Source organism: Manacus vitellinus, unplaced genomic scaffold (assembly GCF_001715985.3).
Source record: "Manacus vitellinus isolate BGI_N305 unplaced genomic scaffold, ASM171598v3 scaffold_56_pilon, whole genome shotgun sequence".
Classification (NCBI taxonomy): domain Eukaryota; kingdom Metazoa; phylum Chordata; class Aves; order Passeriformes; family Pipridae; genus Manacus; species Manacus vitellinus.
The window spans coordinates 2,125,679-2,139,452 of NW_021940660.1; the positions used below are offsets into that span (position 1 = coordinate 2,125,679).

General features: G+C 38.0%; 1 protein-coding gene across 1 annotated transcript; it reads left to right on the forward strand.

Annotated features, from left to right (window-relative positions):
* Nucleotides 1-408: 408 nt before the first annotated feature.
* DBT (dihydrolipoamide branched chain transacylase E2) lies at nucleotides 409-12,669 on the forward strand. Its single transcript, XM_018081723.2, has 13 exons — nucleotides 409-452; nucleotides 3,058-3,181; nucleotides 3,874-3,938; nucleotides 4,901-5,024; nucleotides 5,195-5,270; nucleotides 6,147-6,328; nucleotides 6,698-6,825; nucleotides 7,560-7,803; nucleotides 8,570-8,736; nucleotides 9,743-9,820; nucleotides 10,728-10,919; nucleotides 11,093-11,164; nucleotides 12,041-12,669. The coding sequence occupies exons 2-13, from the start codon at nucleotides 3,094-3,096 to the stop codon at nucleotides 12,206-12,208; spliced, it is 1,584 nt and encodes a 527-aa protein (XP_017937212.1). The 5' UTR covers nucleotides 409-452; nucleotides 3,058-3,093; the 3' UTR covers nucleotides 12,209-12,669.
* Nucleotides 12,670-13,774: the final 1,105 nt, after the last annotated feature.

Consider the following 13,774-nt stretch of genomic DNA (forward strand, 5'->3'; position numbering starts at 1 on the left):
ACTATGTCCCCTCGTTCTGTCGCTAGTTGCCTGGGAGAAGAGGCCGAGCCCCACCTGGCTACAATCTCCGTTCAGGTAGAAGCACAGACATGGGGGTGTTGATCAGGCAGGCACACTCGGGACTTTATTACACGTGTATCGGGAACGGCCGGGCCCTCGGCACTGCCCCTCCCGCTACCCAGGAAGCCACACGCCCTCCCCGCGCCATGCGCTTTCGGTACACGGCCGGTCGCGCCCTTCCCCGGCGTGTGCGGACCCGCGCGCCGCCTCGCTGCCCCGGCCCCGCTGCCCCGCCCGGCCCGCCCGGCCCGCGGCCCCCGCCCGCCGCCTGGTTGCTGGGCCCGGCGCGGCCGCCGCCGGTGGCTGGGCCGGGGGTGTGTGAGGGCTGCGTGCCCCGGGGTAGATGGCGCCGTGACCTCGCTGAGAGCAGTGCCGAAGCCGCGGGGCGCCTGGTAAGCGGAGCGGGGACCTCCTCCGGTGGACTCAGCCGGGAAGGAGGATAGCGCGCAGGCATCCCCCCTCGGCAGGCCGCGGTATCCCGGAGCCCCGGGGCTTCGCTGCAGCCGGCAGCCAGCGAGCACCGCGGCTGCAAACACCACACGCTCGCGGACCTTCCGCCTCCCCCGCGCCTACGGCGCGGGCAGAGCCTCAGCTCCCTCTGCCCGGCCGCCTCAGCAGTGCCTGGCGGGCGCGCAGTGCCCCGGTTCCCCTGCGCTGGCTGCTGAGCAGTTCCCGCGGCGGCAGTGCCCGTCCCCCTCCCGCCCTTCCCGCCCTCGGCTCTGCCCGGCTGCGCTCAGCCGCCCCCCAGCCCGCCCCGCAGCCCCGTGCGGGCACAGGTGCCCGTGTCCCCGCAGGTGCCCCGGCCTCCCGCCCCGGGCTGCCCCTGACCCTGGCGTTCAGCTGGTCCTCGCTCCTGAGGGACCCCCAGAGCTGACACCGTCGCCCCGCGCAGCCCCGGAACGTCCTCCCCGTTGCCCGTGTTCCCTGTGAAAGAAACGTGTGCCTGTCTGTAATAAGCCAGTGACATCCTTCTCTCCTGTTATTTCTAAGTCGTCTGATCCGTTGCTCTGCCTATGCGTTGCGCTGCCATCGCCGCTCCTCCGCCCTCCATCAGCTCGCTGTGCGTTCTGCATCCGCACAGCCACGGGGCGGCTACACGTACAAAAAAGGGAAACGTGTTTCTTTGAATCCCGGGAGCCTTGGTACTTGAAAAGTAGTTGCGATACTTTGCCATAAGGAGCGAATCTACTTGGTTGCCTTTTAGGACACTTACAGTCTCATAAACGTGTAGCGTCGTGAAGATTAATTCATGCTTTCTCCTGTCTTCTTGTATTATAGTCTTCCTGCTGTTGTGAAGAGTGTTGGTTTCCAATTATGTCACTGCTGTTTTGTGGAATGTCAGAGAAAGAAATAACTTTTCTAAGATAATATAAGTAGATACAAAATTAAGGATCAGTTCTAGTTTCCATTATTATTTTTTCTCTAAATAGTAGTTCATACTGTATTTTTAAATCATAATGGTGAGGATTTTTAAGTGGTACTTTTGTGATCTAGTTTTGGGCCATTCATAAGTAATTTTACTAAGTAAGACCAATGAGAAATAACAGTTTCCTTTTGGTTTTCTTTCTAACCATCTACTCTTAAATGCAGAGGCAGATTCCGATAAGATGAAAATACTCATCTTATCTATGTGCATGCTGAACTATAGAATTGGCTGGTTTATAGTGTGTTTCCTGCAAGCACATTTTGAATCTTGCTAGATGCTAATTCTTGTGACCATCTGCTGTGAAACTGTGATAAGTTCCAAGAAATAATTTGGTTATTATATTATTAAAGGGATTTATTTTAATATTCTCTATACCTTTGTAAACACTTTGGCTAGCAAAAGGAAGAAGGACAAAGTCACAGTGATTGTGCATGGGGGCTGTAAATCATGAAGGAAAGAAAGGAGCTTGGGGGCCCTTGTGTAAAGTGGTAGGGAAATGGCAGTTACCTGGACACTGGGACATGTCCCAGTTATTTAGGTGAGGAGTAACCTCAGACTAAAGTATGCTACCAAGGACATTGCTTTACTATATAGGCAACTATATACTTGGAGATACAGAATATGTATGCAAATCAAATCCAGTGTGCGTAAATATTCTTTAAAATAACTCAGTGTGACAGCAAATCAAGAGAGCTCAATAGGGGAGTATCCTTTAATGAGAAGTCATTGCCTTTTAGCACAAACTATTCAATTTGACTTTGAAATTTAGTGTTGCTCCATCAGGTAATTGGTTCCCTGCAGGCTGCATAAAAATATTTTTTTCTGAGGCCAGCAGTAGATCTTTAGGATCAGTGGTGATTTAGAAAATCACAGTTGGCTTCTTTTTAAGGAAACAACCAAACCTGAACCTAAGGGGCAAGGCATTTCTCCCCTGAATAGCAGCAGCTCCCGTGTTGGCTGGGGTCAAACCACAGTTCTTGGTCAAGCAGGCTGATGTGTCCTCAGAACTGGCCAGGGGCTGGGGTGGACCCTCATTTTCTTCTTGCCAGAGTAACTCTGCACATTGAAGACTTGCACAGGAAAGGTGTTATCTTGCTGGCCACTACTGCCTTTGAATTGCAATATAGTGTGATAGTGGTGACATAAACATAACTGATAGTACTGGACTTGTTGAGTTTTTATTGCTAAATTTTTCCAGACATCAAGATATGTGGATGGGTATGCTATGGATATTAGAGCTAATTTTGTCTTTTTTATGCTTTTTTATTTCCTTATTTAGCATTACAGTGAAAATACTACTATGGTGATTAAATACTGAAATTAATAAGCAAATTTATTTATTGGATTTTAATATGTTTCTTGTTAGGAAGGAACACTGTTCTGTCAAGAGATTGTGCAGTGTGTTATTACTGTAACATACTAGCAAACCAACTTTTTAGCTAAGAATGTGCGAAACTGCAAACCAAAAAGATTCCATTTTTAAAAATGCAGGAGTTTTGAATTATTCCTACAAATATAATGAAACATCATGGTAACTTTTCTATAACAAAACCAGTCTCTTTTTTTGGCAGTGTCATTACTAAATCACTACCTGCATTGGTTACCAAATGTTAAAAACACATGGAAATCATTGTGAAACTTCACATTTAGAAATAGTTCAGAGATTTGATGTGCTCCTTGTGATCATCTTCACAGGTAAATATTGAATGTTTTTCGTTTAGGGTCATATAAAGAGAAAAGAATTTTATTTTAAGTTTGTGACAAAAAGGCCTTGTTGAACACCATTTCTTGCAACGTATTTATGTAAACCTTGAGGGGGAAAGAACACCAGAATCAAAAATAGGAACAAATAGGTTTGTGAAGATGTACATTATATATCACTTTTGTAATCTAATGAGAATTTTAAATGTGTTCATAAAATATGATTTTCCATAGCTTAAAATTACCATGTAACCTAATTGTCGGATAGGGAAAGTTGTTTGGAGGACTAATGAAAAGGATTTTGTGTTTGCTTGTTATAGGAATTAGAAAAATACTTATTCTAGATCAGTAGATACAGTCTCAATAGCAGGTGGCTGTAAAGTAACTCATATAATATAACTTTGTTGTATTCATTGGGATAGACTGTGTTGTGTAAATGTTGTTCCTTAAAGAAAAATGATATTAAATATAGCTTGCAATGCTAAATTAAACAGTACATAAAATGCCTACATTGTCAGTTCAGGATTTTATGGCTTCATGAATATTCTACTTTTTAAACAGTGTAATGTAATAGCAAATAGTTGAACAGTTTGGGGTGTGGGGAGGGCAATCAGGAAGTTTCATATGCTCTGTAATTACTGAAAGGGTTTTTCAAAAAAGAAGTTAAAATGAACTTTCCCATGCAGGTGTGCTGTTTTCTGGCTCCTCTAAGAAGATAATTTCTAAATTTTACAGTTTTGAGCTACTTGAGGTACATTGTAGCACCTGAATTTTTTCATATCTCTAATTAATTAGAGATAGTATCCACAGAGAAATTATTATTTTTATAAATTTTGCAGCACTGCGAGACAATATAACACCAGAATTCCATTAAATTTATATCTTACTAAATAAGATGATGTCTGGACTAACTTGTGTTGAGATTAATAAAATACCTATTTATGTCAATGGAAGTGCTACTGGCTTCGCTTTTGACCACAATCATGATGCTTTAAAGCATAAGGTTTTGTCTGAAGAACCTTTCAGAAAATTCTGTAGACTCTTTTGAGTTGATTTCTGGATAAATATAATTGTAACCATAAAAGAAAACCATCTCATGCCCAGTTCTTAAAAAAAGGTTTTTAAGTTATGTGAAATGATATTTACTTGAAGATGATTGCCTCCTATATATTAACAGAAACAAAAGGGCAACTCTCTGTGCCCTCTGGTGTGAATTTCCTTTCCAGTTAGTACTTCTGATCACCCTTTGATTGGAATAAGAACTGATGAAGAAAAATATGCTGGTTTTCCCTGCAGTCTGGGAGCCCCTTCCAGCATTCGTTCTGGATAAGAATATTTCAGTTGGCTGATGTAGTTGATACTATGTGTGCTTTGTGTGTGCACGCCCTGATTAAGCTAATTCCTTAGAGAAACAATAGCAAGTATGAATCTCTTACCAGATCTTGTAATGATTTTTGTTAATTGGTTATTTTGTTGTGGCTTTGATCTCCCCCTGTGTTGTGTTAGTCAAAGAAGTTAAAGACCTGGCAAGGCTTATGCTAATGTAATGGCTACTGTACATCCAAACATGTATTCAGTGCAATTGTTTCCTTAAGAACTTCTCTTACATAGACTAGAATGAAACTATTTTAGTATTATGTTGCATCAGGAATATTGAATGAGCTCCACGTTCCTCAGTCCATTGTATTAACACTTGAGACTTTTCTCCCCCAGGTGTGCATTCACCGTGTTAGATGGTGCAGCAGCATTCGTGTTATAAAATCAAAATATGTGTGCGTGTTTGACAAATCTGCCCTCAAGTTTAGTCATCAACAGCGATTATTCAGAACATCTGCTGGTAATCTTTTTCATAATAAAATAATTTATTTTATTTTGCTATTTTATGAGTGTTATGTTAGCGGCTTGTATATGGTTGGTATGTAAACTTTCTGATGCATTCAGATTTTTCTGCCTGATATCTTGTATTTAATATTAAACGTGCTGTACTTTCTTATTGTCTGTTTTAAGTTTCATGTGGCCAGATTGTCCAGTTTAAGCTTTCTGACATTGGAGAAGGGATTACAGAGGTGACTGTAAAAGAATGGTAAGCTCTGCTTTCTTAGAAATGTACTGAGAAATCAAGAGGTAGTTTAACAGCTTTAGCTGTGTTATCAATTAGTTGTCTGAGAATGTTTTCTGGCTTACAAGTGAAGTTTTTCAAGTTTCGTTTTCCACATTTTAAAACCTTGGACATAGTGAACTTTACATTTTGTTTATTTGTAGTCTGGTTTATTTGTGAATGGAAAAGGTGGAAGGAATGGGATGCCCTAATTGTGCCTATATATAGGATTTCCTTCAGTGAATAATGTTTTCAGTGTTTAGGAGGTCTGTCTTTTATTATGCTTACTTAGGCTGAGATTTGGAAACAAATCACTAGTCCAGAAAATCTGCATAATTTTATCCTATACCCCTTCTCTATTGATTTATTGAAAGATTTGAACTTTTAAATTGTTTGTAAAAGGCCAGTGATGAATGGATTAAACAAAATCAAAATGTACAGTGAAGAAAGGCAGTGCTGAAATGCCTTGTTCTTTGTACAAACTCCTGTCTCTTTGTGTAGAAGGTCATGTACTGATCCTGACAATTAGAAAGTAAGAACTTCCTTAGATTCAGACCAAGCTGGGCTCATTCTTATTTTTAGATTATTTATAATCTGACAAGAAAACTCTGCTTTACCAAAATCAATGTAATGTGTGTTTGACGATATTCTGAATCACTGTGTCATTTCACAAAACAAAGGGTTCTGCAGCAGCCAGGCAAAACGCACAGAGCAAATGTATCCATTATGGAGAATTTATCTTCCTGTCTGGAATGCATTTTCGTGTTGTGGGTGTGTACATAACTGAACTTAACAAAAGCATACCCAGCATAGATTTTTACACTTACTGTGTTTTACTGTAGCCTGTGTCTTTTCTCTCAGGTACATAAAAGAAGGTGACAGTGTGTCTCAGTTTGACAGTATCTGTGAAGTACAAAGTGATAAGGCTTCTGTTACTATTACCAGTCGTTACGATGGCATCATTAGAAAACTCCATTACAGTATAGATGATATTGCTTTTGTTGGAAAACCATTAGTGGACATTGAAATTGATGCTTCTAAAGGTATTGTAAGATATATTTTTCTCTTGCATATTTTGTGTTTATTGTCATAAAAACATCAGTGACAGAGAAGTTTACTTTTTCTTCCTGAGAATCTTAAAAAGTAATATTTTTTCCCTTTATAAGGGCAAGCAAATTGAGTAGAGAAAGTTGTTATATTTTATTAGAATTTAAAATCTCAAAAGCCAGATATATCCTATTGAATATTTAGCTTAAGCAGCAGCTTTTATAAAGCAAGCTGTGTTCCCATCCACAGTAACTCAGAGTAAATGCTAAAAACTTCAGCTATCACAGAATCAGAGAATGGTCGAGGTTGGAATTTAAGAAATGCTTGTAATGTAGTAAAGTCAAATTTTTAATTTCCATTTGCAGGTTTTGCCTCAGAAAAAGATGTTGTGGAAACCCCTCCTATGTCTCATGAAGAGCACACTCACCAAGAGATAAAAGGTCACAAAACATTAGCAACCCCTGCAGTTCGTCGCCTGGCCATGGAGAACAATGTAGGTTTGCTGAATAAGGTCCTGTTGCATTTTATCCAGCTTTTATATGGCATTTTGACTGACTACAAGAACATTGATCTAGAGGAAAGACTTGTTTTCAAATAATTTTGAAGGTGTGAAAATTGTTGTAAAATGAAGAGAATTGTGCTTTCTGATTATTATGGTGGGTAGAAAATGAATTACTGGGCTTAAAATGCAGCTCGGATGCTTTAGGCTGAAGATTAAGAAACCCCGGGACAGAAGAAGGTGGAGGGAAAAATAAAATCTCAGTTTTAGCCAGCTTGTTCTGTTTTTCAGATTTGTATTAGAGCAGAGGATATACTAGGTGATCTTTTTAAAGTGTTTTTCTAATGCCTTTTTTTCCTCATGAATCTGTGAATATTCCATTAGTTTTGAAAGTTGGTGATGCACTTTTAGGAGAAAAATAAAACAATAAGTACAGAAAATTAAGTTACAAATAGCTTTCCTCAAAGTCATATTTCACTATTGATCCTGTGAAGCAATTAGGAGGTAAGTAGTATTCGTAGTTCCTCCTCAAAATATGCAACTAAACAGTGGGACTTTTAGATGATTGGAACAATTAGGTTAAGTACCTAATAAATTATAGAAAGGGAAAGAAAACTGTTGGTATGTTGGATTGGTAATGGGAATAATTTTTAACCATAGCTCACAATATAGAATATTTTTATATTGCTGTAGAACTGGAGTGTCACAGCTTGTTATGTACTTTTCAGATTAAATTGAGTGAAGTTGTTGGAACAGGGAAAGATAACAGAATCCTTAAAGAAGACATACTCAATTACTTGGCCAAACAAACAGGAGCTATTTTACCTCCATCACCAAAGGCTGAAATTGTCCCACCTTTGCCAAAATCAGAGACTGTGCCAGCTACTCCAAAGGACAAAGCGCGCAAAATCCCAGTACCTGTTTCCAGACCCATTGTGTTTTCAGGAAAAGATAGAACTGAACCTGTAACAGGTAAATCAAGAAATATAAAATCTTGAGACCATGTTCACAGTAGACTACCAGCAAGTGTTGCTCTGTGAAAAGCTGCCTCCTCCTGATGGGCATGTGTTTCACGTTATTGTCATGCCAGGGAGCATGACTGTAAGAAGCTCTGTAAGAAGCGTCTCTGATGAAATCATTTTATGAAAGATTTGTGTTTTGGTTGGATGGAGTTGGGCTGCAAACTGAACTTGCTCATTCTTCAAATGTATGCTGAAACATGTAGGAATTCTGAAATATAGGTTTATCACAGTAGGAATCATTATGCAATTAGTGGCAAAGTACAGTGAATTTAAGGGTTTATCAGCACTTAATAACAGCATACTTCAGCATTCACACTTGTTCTGGAGAAGAGTGCCACAAAAGACTCTAAGGTTAAAAAAAGGCATATTAAAAGGGGAAGATAAAAGTTTTTTGCTTGCCTTTCGAGCAATGTTTATTTGGAGGCTGGAAAGAGTAATGCAGATTACATCATGATTTCCAATCCATACATACATAGGAGAGATATGCAGTAATATAATCTTAGGTGTTACAGTTGTAAAAATTGAGTTACATATACTGAATAACTGGTGATCCTAAAGTGCTCTTTACCCTGTCCTTTTTGGTTGTAGTTTAACTTTGGTTTGGTTTAGTTTTTGTAAGTTATATAATTTGTTTAATGGAAACAAATAATTAAATTTCACCATAGCTTCACAGAAGCTTATTTGATTGGTTTAAGAAGTCAGTAAATATCTTCCAGGTTTTCAGAAGGCAATGGTAAAGACTATGAGTGCAGCCCTGAAGATACCCCACTTTGGTTATTGTGATGAGATTGATTTGACTCAGCTTGTTCAGTTGCGAGAAGAGCTGAAACCTCTGGCTGAAATCCGTGGAATTAAGCTTTCCTTTATGCCTTTCTTCATAAAGGTGAGACTGTATGGGATATTTACACAGCTTTTGCCAAAATGTTTTCTATGATTGGTGTACGTTTGGAGCACCTCTCTATCATATGAATTATGACAGATCACAAGAAAAGTCTCAGCTTTTCTTGTTTATTGAACCACTTACCAATTTACAGTTGGAACTGCAGTGGGGCTTATATAATATCATTGAAAATTTTTGAAATATTAATGGAGAAGGATAGAGCGGCTTAAGTGTCATTCAGTAGGGGGTTAAACATCACTAAAGGTTGGAATTGCACAGAACAAATTTTGGAAACTGTCAGTGATTTTTTTGAGTTCCTTTAAAATGAACCTCACATGAAATGCATCATTGTTGTTGTTGTTATTATTGTCACAGTATTTGTAGTGAATAATTTGAATTGAATAAATAATACCTTGGGTGCATCAGTATGTCTCTTCTGTTGTTCAGAAGACCAGGCACTTGCACTCATTTAGCTGCTGTGGTTCCATTTCCAACCAATGCACTCGCTGCCTAAACTGTGCATTTAAAGCATAGCTTACCTGAAACCTCTGGTAATGCTATTGCAGTGCTATGTGAGCACTCTTCCTGCTCGCTGTCTTTAGGGGCAATTAATATTACTTCCTTGAAAAATTGTCATTTAAGCTGAGAACTGAGAATGCCATTGCAGCTGAATCTCATAACTTTTGGGATATTTGATTTGAATTGTGGAACAAAAATAACAAATGCAGATTCAACTTCAGTTATAGTGGGGAAAGGAATTATCATTTTTTGTATGTCTGTCTGATGCATATTTGGTTTTTGCAAGTTGTTCTTTTTTTTTTTTTTTGCTATCCTAATAATGACAAAGTATCAACAGACATATTAAGGAGAGTTTAAGCCAAATTTGATTGCAGTGAGGGAATCCGTATTGTTATTAACCTAAATTATCTCCTACCATTACTTCCTTTCTGTGGAGCTTTCTGGTTATGAAATATAACAATCTATCTTTTTTTTTCCTTATATTTAACAGGCAGCCTCTCTGGGATTATTGCAGTATCCCATTCTTAATGCTTCCTTGGATGAAAACTGTCAAAATGTCACATATAAGGTTTGTAAATTACTGATAAAAGTTGTGAGCAGAAAACCTAAAGTAACAGCTAACAAGGGCTTTTCAGAATGTCTGAGTTAATTTTAAAAACCAAAACTGTGGTGTTGTGCTGGAAAATAATTTGTGTGTCCAGATTCTAAGATCTGGATTTGATTTATTATTGAACTTACTTCAGTAGTTTGTTAAACAAGAGTCACTTTGTTATTCAGGCTTGCCTCAAAATTACATATTAATATAGTGATTTTCTATTTTTTACCTGAATATGGGCCAAGCATTTAAAATGAAAACACTTAAAAATCTAATACAACAATTTTTTAGTAATGGCACAGTGGTTCTATTGTTCCAACACTCGACCCTTATGTATTAAAGTTATATTTTAAACTCAGTTTTGATAAAAATGATGTAATTTTCATACCAGCTGCTGGATTGTTACTTCTAGGAAGCTAGTGTCTATTTTCTTGAGTGATGTGCATGTGCCCCTTGCAGTACAAACTCCTTTTGTGCTGTTCGATCAATATCTCTCAGAATTCTTATATTCCTTCTGGCAAAGGAAAGGCAACTGAGTTTCCTTTTTCTTAATTTTAGTGTTCTCTTTAAAATCTGCTATTTATGTTTTGTTAGACTTGCAATCATCCTGAAGTTCAGTGTTTTCAGTGTGAAATCAGTTCCTGGATTTTGTATTCCCTGGGTGTGAGATTGCCAGCAATTTGCAGGTGTGGAAAGCTAATATTTAAAAATTTACATCCTTTTCTCCCCTCAAAGTTGTATAAAGGAATTGTTTACTAAAGACAACCCTTTCTAGGTTGAAAAGATAAATGGGGAAGATGTGATTTAAGTACCTTTTTATGTAAAATACATTTTATGTTGAGAGCTTATAATAACGTCCAGTTAATGAAACTTCTTTCAGGCTTCACACAACATTGGAGTTGCGATGGACACGGAGCAAGGTTTAATTGTCCCAAACGTGAAAAATGTCCAAGTGTGTAGCGTGTTTGACATTGCTTCTGAATTGAATCGCCTACAGTCCTTGGGCTCTGCAGGCCAGCTGGGAACAAGTGACCTCACTGGGGGAACATTCACACTTTCAAATATTGGCACAGTAAGTAAAGGAAAAAAGAGAACTACATCTGAAAACTGCTTCTGAAATGAAAACTTTACTGAAGTTTAATATATACAATGAATAAAACCTGTAGCAATTAATTCAAGAGGCAATCTGCTCTAAAAAAACCCAAACTATTTGGTAAATAATATCCCCAGCTTTTTCTTTTGTAGATTGGTGGCACTTATGCCAAACCAGTGATACTACCTCCTGAAGTAGCTATTGGAGCACTTGGAAAGATACAGGTATAGTAACTTTGTCTCAGTGATATGAGTGTTTAGGTCATCTGTAATTAAAGTGAAACTGGAGTCTCTCTTTTGTTTTTCTTTTATAAACATTTCTTTGTATTAGAGAAATTGCATAGCTTGTGATTGCAAAGTTTTGTACTGGTTTTAGATGACTGTACAGACACTAGATGTTTAACTGGAAGTTAAACACCAAAGGTTCAGATTTGTTTTCTAGAATCCTGTTATATTTCACTCACATCTGTGTTTAGCCTTCTAGTGGTCAGGAAACAACACAAATACATTTTTACAAGTTTTGCAACATACTATAACATTGTTGCTATCATCAAGGAGAAAATTTGAGAAGTACTCTGATAATGAAGTATAATTTCATGAGCCAGTTAGCTGAATCCATACAGAAATTTGTGTGGTCAAGGCAGTTTTATATTTTCTGAATTTCAGCCCTTAATTCTTTCATATAGACATTTGAGACCAGTGCTGGAAATGAAATTAGTATTAACTTAAATTACTACTTCTAGGTTCTTCCCATGAGCATTTTGTTCAGGGGATGCTTTAAGGAAACCATCACTTTGAGAACTAACAGTGCAATAAACTATTCAGGAAGAAACTTTTGAGTCAAGAAATATTTTCAGTACTTCAGTATTTCCATGATGGTGGAAACAGGATATGACTGTTTATTATGTTGGCTTGCAATATATTCTAATCCACAGCACAAACAATAACGGGAAGGTCTTGGTTTTTTTGAAGGGTGTTACTGCTGTCTGTCTAATTTAGGAAAATATTTAAATTTGGATCAACAAATTAATAACAAAAAAATAGAGATCTGCTAATGAAAGTATTTAGTATTTCAGTTCTTTTCTTTCCTCTGATTTTTAGGTTGTTCCTCGGTTTAATGGGAGAGGTGAAGTATTTAAGGCACAGATAATGAATGTGAGCTGGTCAGCTGATCACCGCATCATTGACGGAGCCACCATGGCCCGGTTTTCTAACCTGTGGAAATCTTACGTGGAGAACCCTGCTTCGATGCTGCTGGACCTTAAATAAAGGAAACCATGGCTAGAACATGCCTTTAAACTTTGTGGTTTAGCCTGAATAGTTATGAAAGCTGTCTCTGCTAACATGTGCCCTTGGCTACGTGCATTATATAATAATGTTATGTGGTTAAAAGTTCTCAACAGTTGATATCAGTCTATCAATTAGTCGTTACTTCTTTTAATTAGTAGTGCTGTATTTTTTCTACAGCAGACTGTCAAACTGAATAGGTCATGGCTTCTGAATATGGTGGTAGAATGTCTTTATTGTGCCTTTTATAATAATTGTCAGGCTGGTGGGACTGAGTGACACTGCTCTACACCTGCGGTATTTATAATCTGATTAACCTGTCTTAAAGGGGAATACTCCTAGTTCTTCCATGTTGGACACGTAAATTTATTTTAACCAATAATATCCAGATTCCCAAAAGGAGTTATGCAAAAATCATATACAAATAAAATGCCTTTAATATTTCTGCTGTAAGAGGGCTTTTTCTTGTTTACCTTAGTAAACCTCCTAAGTCTTTTGCTAGTTCACATTTTCCTGGCAATTACTTGCACAGGTATTCTTTATCAAATTATAAATGAAGAGGCCATATTTATTCAAATGCTTATTGATAACAATAATTCATAACTATCAGGACCTTAATACTCTCTAGAATATCCTGTATTTTTATAAGCTGAAAGTAGTTTCAGTCCCTAATGCTTTCCAGTTATTTTTGTTTCTTATAGAAAGCATCTGTCCATTAAAACCAAGTGAGAAAGAAAGAAAGAAAGAGAAAACAAATTAAAAAAGAAGGATCTTGTTTTGTTATTTTTATATTAGGTAAGACTGACAGTAAGCTGAACGTGTTCCAAAAGCTTGCACTGTGTTATTGATCTTCAGGTACTAGCATTTACCAGATTAATCAGATTCAACAAAGAGTGGACATTAAAAAATACTTTGTAAGATAAGGCTTTCCTAAACTCAGATACGAGGCACATAATGAATAGGTTCGAGTTAACGGCTTCAAAACAGAAAACAGTTACATGGCTTTAAGGTGAACTAAACAGATGAGGATTGTGCTGGTGATATAATGGGAGATAGGAAGAAAACCATTGGATATAAATACCTTCTAGAAACCTAAGGTGCAAACAGACACAAGAAAAGAGAGTTATATGGCCTTAAAAATGAATCTGTGACGCACAAAATGGACATTTTCTCCTTTCTTTAGATATATCAAACCCAGGAGCATTCTCCAGAAGTGTAGACCAAAGTTGTCTATTGCATTTAGCTGTGAAAATGTGAGACAGGCTATCAGAGGTAGAATCCCTGCTATCCTTGATGCTGGAAGTGAGCAAGAGGAAAGCTGGTAATGTAGGAGGGGGAGCATGGAGCATCCATGTAAGGTGCTATTTATATTTCTATTGTGGTATAAGGGTCTTTTATATAAAGGTCATTTCTTGCAAAGTTTGACTAATATATCATGCTTATCACCTAATTAATTTTTATCAGATTTATTTATTCCTAATAAAAAAATAAAGCCACAAAAAATTGTAATATTGTTTTTATTTGTGAATTTCATGCAGGCAATGCTGT

What these genes read in the sequence shown, in the direction of transcription:
- DBT (XM_018081723.2), top strand. Translation starts at nt 3,094, where the DNA reads ATGTTAAAAACACATGGAAATCATTGTGAAACTTCACATTTAGAAATA. An exon ending in CACTTTCAAATATTGGCACA is followed by an intron (nt 10,920 to 11,092) that starts GTAAGTAAAGGA and finishes TTTCTTTTGTAG; the next exon opens with ATTGGTGGCACTTATGCCAA. An exon ending in GAGCACTTGGAAAGATACAG is followed by an intron (nt 11,165 to 12,040) that starts GTATAGTAACTT and finishes TCTGATTTTTAG; the next exon opens with GTTGTTCCTCGGTTTAATGG.